The 14,517-nt window shown below is 46.5% G+C and overlaps 1 protein-coding gene across 2 annotated transcripts in view; it reads left to right on the plus strand.

Annotated features, from left to right (window-relative positions):
- HEYL (hes related family bHLH transcription factor with YRPW motif like) overlaps positions 1-13,836 on the plus strand; it is a 128,668-nt gene extending 114,832 nt beyond the window's left edge. The window contains exons 2-6 of one of the 2 annotated variants that reach the window (XM_082229542.1): positions 3,579-5,881; positions 6,699-6,753; positions 7,687-7,770; positions 9,886-9,967; positions 11,016-13,836. In XM_082229542.1, coding sequence (XP_082085668.1) covers positions 5,778-5,881; positions 6,699-6,753; positions 7,687-7,770; positions 9,886-9,967; positions 11,016-11,764 — 1,074 coding nt within the window. In that variant the 5' untranslated portion in view covers positions 3,579-5,777 and the 3' untranslated portion in view covers positions 11,765-13,836. Of the gene's footprint in view, positions 1-2,856; positions 5,882-6,698; positions 6,754-7,686; positions 7,771-9,885; positions 9,968-11,015 lie in introns of those variants that run through there. The other variant, XM_082229541.1, reaches the window with a different exon arrangement.
- Positions 13,837-14,517: the final 681 nt, after the last annotated feature.

Below are 14,517 nucleotides of genomic sequence, written 5' to 3' on the forward strand. Positions count from 1 at the left end.
CTTGTATTAGGGGAAACATTTTGCCTATGAAATGTTGGGCAGGATGCAAGGGGTTTGCTGAAGGTAGATGCCTGAGAACCACAGTTCTCCACAGGTTGTTCCAGTATTGTGAAGCAAGGAAACTGACTTCCAGGAGGAAGAAAAAGAGGCCTGGCTGTGCTGCTTTGGGGAAAGAGAATCTGAAGGAGACTGGCAGATGGTGGGAACTCTGCAGGATGAAAGATGGCACAGCACCAGGAAGGCAAGGGCAGCCTTGGCTTGCATCTCTTGCAAGATCACTGGAAGCCTCTGCCAGGCATCACATTCCTGTGACAGTGCCCAGTATTTATAGATGACATGATCCATGCCTTTGCCATGGGAGCATCAGAAAAGGCTTTACAACATGAGACTGCAAGGAAAGACCTCCTTTTCCAAAGCAAGGAAACGTATCCACACGGACAGTCTAACTTTGTCCCCATCTACCTCCCTGCAAGGAGCAAAGCTGAGAATGAGAAGGAAGCCAACAGGCGCTGCCACCCTCTAGACAGGTTGCAAGTGAGAAGACAGGCCAGGTGGCCTCTGGCAGAGGAAAGACTGAGGTTAGTGGGGCAGTGCCTCATTTGCCCTCATGGGCCGCCCCCCACTGGTAGGCCTTCCTGTACTTGTCTCCTGCCGCACTGCAATTTGGCTTGGAAAAATGCCTTGGAACAAAAGGCTTATTTTGAGCCTAATTTCAGCAGGGAGAGGTGAGGGTGATGATAGCTGTGGGCACCAGGGAAGACCTATGCAGGTGAATGTGCGCTGGTGGGCACCACGTTGGTGACCCATGCTTCAAATCCTTCACTGGAGAGCCTCCTGTGGGTGCCCCTGCCATCTGATATTCTGTTTAAAGCTCAAGAGGGGACTCAACCTCTTCTTTTCAATACACTGCTAACATTAAATTTGTTGCTTTATTGGTACAAAATGTATGATTTAAGGACTCTTCTTTTTACAGAAATGCCCAAAGTACTCTGGGCATGCAAATATTAAAAAATTAAAACCCAGGTAGTGAATAATTAACATGAAAACTGTGGAACTTAAAAAAAGAAGGCAGTTTAAAGCCATCAAAAGTTAATGCTTTATTTCCCTTCAAGGCAGGACTATTGGACTGTATAAACCCACAATAATTCTACATCCATTACAGTGGTACCTCGGGTTACAGACACTTCAGGTTACAGACGCTTCAGGTTACAGACTCCGCTAACCCAGAAATAGAACCTTGGGTTAAGAACTTTGCTTCAGGATGAGAACAGAAATCGTGCAGCGGTGGTGCGGCGGCAGCAGGAGACCCCATTAGCTAAAGTGGTACCTCAGGTTAAGAACAGCTTCAGGTTAAGAACGGACCTCCAGAACGAATTAAGTTCTTAACCCGAGGTACCACTGTAGTGATTTATTCAGATGCCTTCTTCGGGGACAACACTCTTTCTTTTAAAATGAAAGCTCAGAGTCTGCAGCACCTGCCCAGGGCACCACTGGAATCCTCCATTTGGCATTTGCCCAAAGCAGCCCTACAGGGGTGAGGTCAGGCTTTTGCTGAGATTAGCAAAGGGGCCAGGGCTGTCCCAGCAGATCCATCTTTTTCAGTCTACATAAAACAGCCAAAAAGATCAGATGCAGTTGGAACGAATTCTCAGCTTGCCAGCTCTGTGTTCTTTCCTGAGGCCTCTTGCCTGAGGACTCTCCTATTCCTGAAACTGGCAGTGGAAGTCAGCCTCCCAGCTGATGGTTGAATGACTCTCAAGGGTTTAAGGCAGCATATTGTATTCTGGCCCAAATGTAGTTGCAAATGCATGGAACAGCCTCCTCCCAAGCAGGTGGTCCAAATATACATGTTTTTACATATGCATACCATACCTGGAATGTAACCCCTGCATAAGATGTGCATTACCTGCATATGTCAGCTAAAGGTAAAGGGACCCCTGACTGTTAGGTCCAGTCGCAGATGACTCTGGGATTGCGGCACTCATCTCACTTTATTGGCCAAGGGAGCCAGCGTACAGCTTCCAGGTCATGTGGCCAGCATGACTAAGCCGCTTCTGGCAAACCAGAGCAGTGCACGCAAACGCCATTTACCTTCCCACCAGAGCGGTACCTATTTATCTACTTGCACTTTGACATGCTTTCGAACTGCTAGGTTAGCAGGAGCAGGGACCAAGCAACGGGAACTCACCCTGTTGTGGGGATTCGAACCGCCGACCTTCTAATCAGCAAGCCCTAGGCTCTGTGGTTTAGACCACAGCGCCACCCGCGCTGTCAGCTAGCAGACCTGAATTAGAAAATCCAAACAGGTACCACAAGAGGGTGCTGCTGAACCACCAGAAAGAGAGGCAGAAGGATCTGGTGCCGTTTGGTAAATAACACTTAAACGGATTTAAGTGTTATTCCTGTCCTTAAACTTTCATGAGAAAATGAAAAGAGCTAGAGATAAGGACAGGAAATGAAGGGAGGCTTCCTGTCAGGACAGTGTGTGTGTGTGTGTGTGTGTGTGTGTGTGTGTGTTTGCATGCAGGGGCTCATCCCCACTTTTGTGCCATGTTTCTAGGCTCTGGTCTGGGCTTTTCAGGTCCCGGCCCCAGCAGTTCCCCCCACCCTTCCCGCTTCTGCTGCTTTCCCCAGGTAAACCGGTGTTTTACTGCTGAATCTGAGCAAATGCCAATCAGATTTTCACAGATTGCTGTTTGTTCCAATTCAGAGGTAAAGAATGTATTCTCAGGGAAAAGCTGTGGGGCAAATGGAAAACTGTTTTCTATGCAGCAGCCCTTCAGATATTTGAAGATGGCTATTATATATATTAATATAATAAGTATAAGTATAAGGGACACGGGTGGCGCTGTGGGTAAAACCTCAGCGCCTAGGACTTGCCGAACGTCAGGTCGGTGGTTTGAATCCCCGCGGTGGGGTGCGCTCCCGTTGCTCGGTCCCAGCGCCTGCCAACCTAGCAGTTCGAAAGCACCCCCGGGTGCAAGTAGATAAATAGGGACCGCTTACTAGCGGGAAGGTAAACGGTGTTTCCATGTGCTGCGCTGGTGCTGGCTCGCCAGAGCAGCTTCGTCACGCTGGCCACGTGACCCGGAAGTGTCTCCGGACAGCGCTGGCCCCCGGCCTCTTAAGCGAGATGGGCGCGCAACCCCAGAGTCGGACACGACTGGCCCGTACAGGCAGGGGTACCTTTACCTTTACCTTATTATATATATTATATACCCAGTAGTGATGTATGGAAGTGAGAGCTGGACCATAAAGAACGCTGATCGCCAAAGAATTGATGCTTTTGAATTATGGTGCTGGAGGAGACTCTTGAGAGTCCCATGGACTGCAAGAAGATCAAACCTATCCATTCTGAAGGAAATCAGCCCTGAGTGCTCACTGGAAGGACAGATCCTGAGGCTCCAGTACTTTGGCCACCTCATGAGAAGAGAAGACTCCCTGGAATAGACCCTGATGTTGGGAAAGATGGAGGGCACAAGGAGAAGGGGATGACAGAGGACAAGATGGTTGGACAGTGTTCTCCAAGCTACCAACATGAGTCTGACCAAACTGCAGGAGGCAGTGGAAGACAGGAGTGCCTGGCGTGCTCTGGTCCATGGGGTCACGAAGAGTCGGACACGACTAAACAACAACAACAGCATTATATCTCATATCAGTTTTCTCTTTTCTGGGCTAAACATACCCAACTACCTCAACTGTTCCTCATATGACTCAGCTTTCAGAACCTTTAGCATCTTGGCCCAATCAAGGGGAAAATGTCAAACAGAGGTACCACACACACCATTTAAATGGCAATGCACAGCAACTTTATGGGGACCCAGCCCCCTCAAATATTTTATTGAGGGGGCTGAAGCCCCCACAGCCCCTAGAAGTTGGCTCCTATGATGTAGAAAGTGTGCTTCATCTACTAGAACATCTCTGTCTCTTTCCTCTCATTTAATCCTATTGACAGCATATTTAATTTAACTGGGCACCTCCTTATCAGGCCATTAATAATTCTCATTCATTCTCCTCTGTGGTCTCCATTGCAATTGAAGTGTGAGTAAACTCAGAGCAGTATCTGTTTCATATCATTACAAATACGAGCTAATCCAGGAGCGGGGTTGCTTGGCACATAGAGGGCTTCTGACCACACTGCAGGCTGGGAGCTCTGGCAGGCAGGAATGTGGATTTGATTATAAAGGAGTTAAGTCACTTTGCGGTCTCTGCTGCACTCATAACACAGAGTAATCCTAGAGACAACATGTAACCAATTGCGCTGTAATTGAGCTGACATGAAAAAAGTTCAGAGAAAGCGCAGAAAGGCTGTATGGGGAGGGCTGCTGGCAGTGGAGAGCAATTCTATTTCTGTCCAGAACAAGGAAAATGTGCCATGATAATGGGATCAATCATATAACGTGCACCATATTTCTCGGGGAATGAGTTTTCGTTAGTGCCCAGCTAGAGACAGGTAATGGTTTTTAAGGAAGCAGGAAGTGCTTTTGGAGAGAAGTTTTGTTTCCTGTGGTGGACACACACCTTATCCTGTTGTTCCACTGCTGCCTCTAGAGAATCAAATTTTTGAAACAAAATACTGCCTGCCATGTTTCTTTACCAAAGGCAAAAATGAAAGAGTAACAACAGAAGCTGTTTTGTACTGAGCCAGACCACTGGTTCATTTAGTTCAGTACTGTATTGTCTATTTTGACTGTCACTGGCTCTTCAGCGTTTCAGTTTCAGCTGCAGTTAGTTGCCAAACTGCTTCCCCCCTGGAGGGTGGTACAGCCCTGCCTTGCATGCAAAAGGTCCCTTAGCATCTGCAGGCTGGGCTGGGAGGAAACACCTGGCGGGCTGCTGCCAGTCAGTGTAGACAACACTGCTGGACCAGTGGGTCTGACTCAGTATAAGCCAGCTTCCTATGCCCCTAGCTGAAAGGTGCATCCCAGAGTCCTTTGAAATGCTGCTGAGGATCCTGGGGTACATGTTTAAGATTGTGCAGGGTTTATTTCCATTCTTGGTGCTTTGTAGTTTATGGTTGTTGTGCTGGCCCTGAGATCCTTCGGTGTGGTTAGCAAAGTAATCTCTCCCCTTAGGCCCTAATAGCTCCACCACCTTGGGGCCTTCGGTTTGTGCTCTCTAACTGATCCTGGTCAATAGTCCTTTGAAGAAAGTGTTCTCCTGCAGCCAAGAGCCTTGAAAAATCTTTTTAAAAAATTATTCAGCCTCCAGTCCAGCAGAGTTGCAGAACCATGATGTGCCAGGTCTCTCTCTTCCACCCTCACCCCAACCCCATTTCTTTCTTTCCTTCTTTTCCTGAAACAACTCAGGGCTTTATCAGTCTCGCCTCTTTCCCACGGTTTTCTGTTGCCAGGATGGTCACTGATCCTTTAAACTGCAGCTGAGACCAATCAGTGGAGGCCAGGGAGGGATGGAGAGGCAATTCACACAGGCTGCTCTTCTACAGGAAGATCCCCCCCCCCCGGATTTCCACCAGCAAGAGGAGAGGGGGGAAGGCAAGAGCAAGCCAGTAATCTCTCACCCCTGGGAGGGAGCGCTTTCACTTACCATACAGGAAGGTTAAAGATGTGCTGAGAAAAGGAAGGGAAGGCAGGAGAGGCGGAATCTCTGAGTGGGGGACAAAGAAGAGCCCATTTCTCTATGTCTTGAAGAGGGGAGATCTTAGCACCTCCCTGTGCCCCTTGGAGGAGGGAAAGGGAAGTGGTGGCCCGTGTCCTCCTGCCTGCTCCGGGCAGAGTAAGGAGAAGGATGTTTGTCCACTGTTCAGGTGCCTCAGTATGAAGAGACGCTGCTGGGAGGAGGAGGGCCAGCACTTGTCGGACACAGGCTTGGATCATGCACCCATTGTGGTGGGAAAAGAGGAGGAGGAAGAATGCAGCAGGTAAGGGGACGCTTCCATGGTGAGGATGCCAAATGAATGGAACTGCATCATTTGGAGGCAGGAGGTCTGGTACCACTGAATGATCCAGGAAGGAAGCTGGTAGAGGGAAGCCACTAGAGGCAGCTTCAGAAACACTCTAACACAGAGCTGTTCATAGATTTTGCTTTCCTCGTGTTATAGGATTTTTTTCCTTATAACACTTGGCACTGATGGGAAACTTATTTGCATGAGTGTCTTTCATTTCCCGTTCAGGGGCAAATGGCGAGTATTGACTTCTGAACTCAGATGGGAGTACCAAGTTTTTTCATTTCAGCTTGTGTGAGATTCCTAATTTTCCTACCATTGAGCGGAAGATATATCCTCATGCAAGCTGATTTAGGGCCACACTCCATTCAAATTCTGGACCACCAAATCAACTCTCATGGCCTAGCAGCAGCTTCCAAGTCAGGGCTGTGCATCTTTTCATACCAAGTGGGCCGCAAGAGTACTTTGACAAACAACTTGCGGGCCCCACACTGAATTAAATTTCCATATTGTAATTTAAAGTTATGTAGTATATTTCATATTACTGAATATACACAATTAATACATTTAATTAAATATATGTAATTAAATACACAATATATTTAACTATTAAACAAATTTAATACACAAACAGATGTATACGCCTTCATTAACAAAAAAGGCTGCGGGTTGGACTACCCTGTTCTAAGCAGTATTTAAGGGCAGCCCAATACAATGCATGGAATCGTAGTCTAGTCAAAAAGTGCTAAAGCCACAAATGCTTCTCACCAGATCTGTTGATGTTGTTTCTCAGTTCGCCATCCCCCACAAGGATCTTTCATGTACAAGCAAGAAAGAAGCGGAGAGGGGTGAGTGCTGCATGATCTAAAACCTGATTTATTTTTATTTTATTTTTTGAATGGTTTTTATATGCAAAATAACTTTCATTCCCTTTTGTTAGCCCTCACAGCAACCAGTGGGGTAGGCGGCTATCATTTAGATTTTACATTGAGGAAATTGGCTGAAATATAATGGCTTTCTAAAAATACCTCCCAGGAGTCCACATATGGAGAAGGGGCAATTCAAACCCAGGTCCCAAGACCATCCACTGTTTGATCAGAATTGCCAGACCTCAATATCTGTTTATGGTCCTCCATCCCCAGGACTTTACTGGAGTGGGGGAGTGAATTGCTGCCTCAGAGCTCTCTACATGGCCAGGCACCCTTTTCAGGCTCGCCTCCCACATCTTTGGAATGCCCTCTCTTGAGAACTTCAACTGGCTTCCTCACTTCAGTGTTTAAGTGGGCCCTAAGGATGATTGGCCAGAGTGATCTGATGCTGGCGGTTATTGTGCTGCTGTTCCACTAATTAATTATGTGACTACTGAATTGTTTCTACATTTCTGTTAACTGTCTTGGAATGGTTTGTCTTCAAAAGTGGCTTGCAAATAGTTGGGTGGTTACACACAAAGTTCTTCTGGGTTAAACATGAAACAGAGTGGATAAAGATTGATGATTTATTGATTTTTAATTTTAAAACATTTTTTATATTTTAAAGTGTTTGTATTTCTTTTTTTGAGTTTCAGCAACAGTGAATTTCTCTTTTAAAAAATGATGTAATTTTAAAATGAATTCTGAACTTAATGTAAACATCAAAAAATTAAGGCCTACTTAATGTCTACTCAAAAGTAAGTTCTCTGGACTTACTCCTGGGTTAGTGTCCAGAGGGTTCCAGCCTCTTCAATGAAGTGCATGGTGCAAATGAATGATGCAGAGTTGTCCTTTTCCATGATGCCCTTACAGATAATCGAGAAACGGCGCAGGGACCGCATTAACAGCAGCCTATCTGAACTACGGCGTTTGGTTCCCACTGCCTTTGAGAAGCAGGTAAGCGCATCTCCCTATCAAATTCCTACCCCCCCCCAAGTTCTGACATCAGTCTCCTCCAGAATACATGTTCATTGAACATTCATTCTGATTTGCTTGCACACAGCTTATGTGGAGGTTAGACTATATCTGGTCTTCATTGAGCATTTGTTCTGATTGGTTTGCAGGGAGGTTATACAACAATGAGCATTCATGCTGCTTTCATTCTGATTTGCTTGTGTGGTGGTTATACATCTTCCCATTAAAGAATTGTCCACCATACACTTTGCAGTGCATTTCCCCATTGCTTTTGGTATGGTCGCATTAGTGGCTTAAGTTGTCCCCCTCCTGCTGCAGTTCAAGCTGCATTGGCATCACATTGTGTAGTTTAGAGAGGGGGGTGCCTTCAACCCAATGTGCACGACCTTTTTGGTTGCATTCATTAAGCTTTCATCTGTGTATGGATGTTCAGTCCATTCATAGGCAATGGCAGTCTCAAATATTCACACCATTCCTAAGTACAAAGTGATGATCATGTACGTTTTCTTATTGGATTGAAGCTGCTTTGAGAGAGAGAAAATGCATCAAACAGTGGTATTTGTCGATAAACTAAATGTTTCTTTTGGATTCTGGCTAATGTTGTGGGAATGTGGTTTCAAAGCTTAGCAGTGGGAGCCCAAGGGATATGGGCAGAGTATGGGGGTGCCAGGTTGAATAAAATATTGAGGAGGCCCAGTTAAGTCCCACCCCACATAACTGATCACAAGATGTGGTACACGCACACTATTTGAATGGCAATGCTCATCAACTTGAGGGGAGGGGTCAAATATTTGGGGGGGGGCTGAAGGGACCTCAGCCCCTTAGAGTTGGCTCTTAATGGCAGAGTAAGTGGCAGTGTGAACATAACTACAGTATTGGTATTCCCGAACAGCAGTAAATCCTCTTTTTAGAAAATAGAAAGAAAGAAATGAAGATAGCCATTGTGGTGTAGTGGTTAGGGTGGTTAGACTAGGACCTTAGAGAGACCTGGATTCAAATCCCCACTTGGCCATCATAAAGCTCATTGGGTGATTGTGGGCCGGTAGCCTAACCTTACAGGATTCTTGGGGGATAAAACAGAGAGGGAGAGAGTCAAAATTGCCACCTTGAGCTGCTCAGAGAACAAAGTGGGATATAAATGCATTAAATATATATATAACTTGCACTAGGGCAGTGATGGCCAAACTTGGCCCTCTAGCTGTTTTGGGACTACAACTCCCATCATCCCTAGCTAACAGGACCAGTGGTCAGGGATTATGGGAATTGTAGTCCCAAAAAAGCTGCAGGGCCAAGTTTGGCCATCACTGCACTAGGGCAATAGCACACTTTAATCCACTTAAGTTGTGCACCTCATGCCATGCCCCGCTCCCCCCCCCTCCATATGTGGTTCCCTGACACTACCCTTAGATTCTCCTCAACTACCCTGGATCACATGACCACCTGAGCTGGCTTTCTGATGGGTATTTCTATCAACTCCCTTTATTTCTGCTGCCATCACAGATACCAAGTATCTGAATATTTCTCACCTCTAGCGTCGCCCAGTAAAGAGACATGTGTGTATGAAGCTATAATTTATTTTTTAAAGGTATAATCAATGGCTTTATGATCAGTATATATAAATGTATGTTCAGTTTTTGGTTACTTAGGCTCATATAATACAATAAGGAATAACAATGCTGACCCTCTATCAAACTAACCCAGCCATCATCCAGATACCTCCACCTCTCATACCAGCTAACAGCTGTAAACTCCCAGCTGCCAGGCACACATTTTGGAACTCCCTTTCAAGCCCTTATCCCATCACCTCTCACTTCCAATATTCCAAGCATGCTCTTTCCCCTCCCAACCAAACACATCTAATTGATCTAATATGCTTACCTACATAAATCTCACATATTAATTTTACCTTAATTACTCTGCTATACATATATGCACACAATATTATTTATGTATAACCCCAGCAAACCCCAAGGCACATCTAAATTTCTGGTATGTGCATGGATCCCTCCGCATAGTACTAGTGCTCTGGAAGCAGCCACTATCACACATTACAATCTGTGTTCATATAATGGGAGTCCTCTTTTTTCCAATGAACAGGGCTCTTCCAAAATGGAGAAAGCAGAGATCTTGCAGATGACGGTAGATCACTTAAAAATGCTTCATGCCATTGGAGACACAGGTAAAAAAACCAAACTGACTCTGCTCAAGTCTTTGCCATCCATGTTATGTTATTGCCATCCCATGTATGGAGACTAGTCAGATGCTGCTGCTGCAATTAGCAGTTCCAGCCCTACCATTAGGCAAAGCAGTGCAGCTGTCTCAGGTGGCAGAAGCTGGAGGGTGGCGGCAGCAGAAGCAGCTCTCCTCCCTCTTGCCATTCTGTCTAAACTTCTCCAACGATCTTTCGATCATAGGGTACAAGTAACTCCACGTGGGTATATCACATACATAAAAAAGGAGATAAAGCATGTAAAAACCCAGAGGATGTATTGGGCCTCGTAGCAAATATCCAACTCCAGTTTTTGGGGCTTTGGGGTCCCCTATCTTTGGCCCTGCAGGAAGATGAGGCAAGCAGCATAGTAGTAGCATGGATTATGTTCTGGCTATCTCCTGACATAAAATAAAATGTTCCTTTAAAGCCAGTTCTGGGCATGTCTGGGAGTACTTTGCTCCTTGTCTGGGTGTGTGGGTGTGCATTTGCTGCTCTGCCTCAGGGGCCACAAAATGTCTTCAGTCAACCATAGAAGTTAGCATGTAGAGCTACGCTTTGTGTAAATGGCTCCCCAGCACTAATCTCACTCTATTGTGGTCTGAGATCAAACTAGACGTGACCCCAATAAGCAATTGCCTGAACAGATTTACAGAGTGTGTGTGGCAAAGGGTTAAAGTCCCCCTGCACCTCCATCCTGCTGTAGCCAGAGTCCTGATTGTACTGGGAGACCTGCTGCTGCATCTGCCTGGTCCTCTTTTTCAACATTTAATCAGATAATGGTTGCTAACTGCACAGATGATGCCACATTGCGTTTGACTCTGCCAGTCCATTTCAAGTGGCATCTCCTGACAGAAAGTACCTTCAGGAGGCAACATATGTGCCTTAAACTCTCTTGCAAAGTGCATTAGCCGGCCAGGATTGCACTCCAAATCCCATTTCAGAGGGCATCAAAGTCATGTGTGTCCTGCTGAGGGAAGTAATGGCGGCGTATCTGTTTTTATTTTCAAAACACTAGATGCTCGAGTGCTGGCAGTCGATTACAGGACGATTGGTTTTCGTGAATGCTTTACAGAAGTAGTGAGATACCTGGGCACCGTCAAGGAGCAAAGTGGCACTGATTCTATCCAGCTACGCCTCCTCTCCCACCTGAACAACTATGTGGCTGAAATGGAAACTCCTCCTAGAGCAGCATCCTTCCCCTTGCCCTTCCAGTCCTGGCCTTGGTGGCTTTTCCATAAATCTCTAGCTCCTTCTTCCCCCCAAGTCCATCTCCTCAGGAGGGAGGACAACCCTGGCTTTGCTGTCCTGGCTGCTTCGTCAGGAATCTATCTGGGCCCCATGCTGGGAGGAACACCTATTTGCCAAATTCCAAATTCTCTCACATCAGTCTGCTCTAACACCTTGTTTAGTAGAACTTCATCATCCCAACAGAGTAAGCATAGCCCACTGATGACAACAGCCACCCCCAGTAGTGCATCCAGTGAGAGGCCGAGGGAGGCAGCGGCCCTCAGGAGCAGCCAATTTGCAGCCCTTCTCTTCTCTTCATCCTCCTCCTCTTTGGCTCACAGTCCAGCAGCACCAGTTTACATGCCTCCACCACGTCCAGTTCTGAACGCTTCTGCTCAAGGACCAGGAATCAAAATCGGGAAAGCTGCTAGGCTCTGCCATTCCTGGACTATGGACCTTTGTGATCCTCCCCCCACCCCCAGAGAGAGAGAGATTTTCAGCAGCCTTCTCTTGAATAAAATCAAAAAGGGAAGCTGAACTCAACCCTCAGTCCTGCTTTTTGCATACATTAGAAGAACCTTTCCTGGCAATTTGTTGATTATGTTGTGGACACAGTCTATACAGTGGTACCTTGGGTTAAGAACTTAATTTGTTCTGGAGGTCTGTTCTTAACCTGAAACTGTTCTTAACCTGAGGTTCCACTTTAGCTAATGGGGCCTCCCGCTGCCGCCGCGCCGCCACCACACAATTTCTGTTCTTATCCTGAAGCAAAGTTCTTAACCCAAGGTACTATTTCTGGGTTAGCAGAGTCTGTAACCTGAAGCATCTGTAACCTGAAGCGTCTGTAACCCGAGGTACCACTATATAAGGAAAATGCTCTTTCCTCCTGACTACCATGCCTTCATTGCCGCTGGGACTGGGAGTGCTCTCTGGGCCATATGCATGCAAGTGTCAAGAGGACAGGAACATAGAGTGGGTAGTGCCTGGACAATCTGCACTGTTTCAGCTTTATAAACCCTTTTCCTTTTTCATGCTTGTTAGAGGCTGAGCATGCTGTTGTGGCACCGTAATAGCAAAAAGTCACCATCTGCTGCTGTACTTCCAGTAAAAAAAGAATACTGTTGTTTGCCTTTTGCTTGGTTCAGCTGATGTACTTCCCTCTATTTTTTTGGAGCAACACACACACAGGGAGAGGGAGGAAATGGTGTTCACTGCTTTCATAGCTCCCCTTCTGCATCTTCTCCCTCTTCAGCAGCGGTGGGCAAATGTTTTCAGCCCTGAGATCACTTTGGGACACCTTTCAAGGGCATGGTGGGTGGGTCCAGAGGCAAAAGTGGGTGGAGCAATGAAAGTAAATTTTACCTTTGTACAGTATGCTAGTTTCTACACATACTCGCACCCCCTTCTTTCACCTCTATACTGGTAAGCAAAAGGCATTATCAGGGTTAAGGCAGCTCCTACAATTGCCTGCGATGAGCTTGCTTTGTGGAGTGCTATTATGTCGAAGGGGAGGCTTCCTCTCTGCAGGTCTCCTACCCATTGGACCAGGAGGCTGGCTGGCTGCTGCTTTGACTGGGATCTTGGAGCCTCCTTTGCTGCCTGGCTGGCAAATGGGTGCCCCTTACTGGGCTGCTGCATGACTGTGCAAGGAACTTGAGATGTTCTCTATAAGGGGTCACCCAGAAAGTTCTGGCTACAGGTGGTTCTTTTGTCACCCTCCCCTCTTCTTAACTGGGGAGGTTGTGTTAGGGGAAAGGCACTCCTCTGCCTGGCATCTTGGTGTGTGTTGAAGGAGTGTTCACTGGGCAAGGCAACATCATAGGCATCCTTTGCTGCTGCTGTGATTTCATTGGCACCACCTTTGCATAGGTGATATCCAGAACATCACTGGGGCGTGACATTGTGTTTGGGGGATGTTGCCCTGCTGGGGATGCTGTGGGAATGTCGATGCTGTCAATGCTGCTCTGTCTGTTCTTGGGGGGCAGAGGGAGCTGCTACATCTCAAGTCTAGGTCAATCTTGTCTACACAGACTGACAGTGGGCCCACTGAGCCATGGCTTCCACTCGCACAGGCTATACTTTGTTTCCTGCTTTCCCATTGTAACTTAACAGGATGATCCCAGCTACATTATGCCTAAGTCTGATATGCACAGTGGAATCACAGGATCGTTTTGGCTCTTCAAAAAATGTATGGAGCCTACGATTTGTCTCCTGCTGGCAAAGCCATGAAAGGCCTGGAAATGTTGGAGATTAAAATGAGGTTGAGCTCCTCAAGATGACCCATTTATTCAGCATTTATCCTGATTTGCTTACACAAAGCCTATACAGAGGTTAGATTATGTCCAGACTTCACTGAGCATTTGTTCCGATTTGTTTGATGGGAGGTTATACAACAATGAGCATTTATTTTGAATTTATCCTGATTTATGGGATACTTCCTGTTAATCATTTGCCCAACTCATATTTATCCGTGTATTTCCCTGTCCTTTTCCTAACCCCTGACCTTTGTTTTGGTGGGTTATTTGTACTAAACCAACAGAGCAGTTCAATCCACTTTAATTGTACTAACCTAAATTTCTGATATGTGCTTGAGTCTCTCCCACAAAATACTGACAGCTTCTATTTCAATACAATAAACACAACAGATAAGAACAAATGCATTATGTCATCAGCTGCTTCAGGAAAAAATCTAGTCCTGAAATCTTTGGATAGAAAGTGGGTTATAAATATTCTGAGCAGCAATAATATTGAGATTAGTGGCACACAATTCTCCCCTCCTTGTTTGGCCCCCCTGTCCTTTCAATGCCAAATCATGGACCATGTTTTTCTGACAGAAGGATGCACATGAATGAGGAGTGGGGTGTTTGAGTGAGAGTGAGATTAATATATGAGGAGAGAGAGGTACACCACACATCAAATTACACCACTTCCCCCACAGAATCCTGGAGACTGTATTTCACCTCTCACAAAGCTACAATACCCAAACTACAGCTCCCAGAATTCTTTGCGGGGAAGTAACGGGCTTTAAATGTGTACTGGATGTGCATCTGTCGCAACACCATACATTTCATGCTGCACCCCGCACTCAGCCACCTGGGAACTGTAGTTTCCCCCTCACAGAGCTACAATTTTCAGCATGCTTAAGGAACTACGTGATTTCAGGGGGAAGCCTCCCGGCGCCTTGGCGCGACGAGTATGAGGGAGAAACGGGCGTGAGGAGAGAGCCTGAAAAGCAGCGCCGCCGCCGCCGCCGCCTCCTCCTCCGGCCAGGCGGTGGCGCTGCAGCTGGC

This window comes from Podarcis vaucheri (assembly GCF_965113315.1).
Source record: "Podarcis vaucheri genome assembly, chromosome: 7".
NCBI classification, from domain to species: domain Eukaryota; kingdom Metazoa; phylum Chordata; class Lepidosauria; order Squamata; family Lacertidae; genus Podarcis; species Podarcis vaucheri.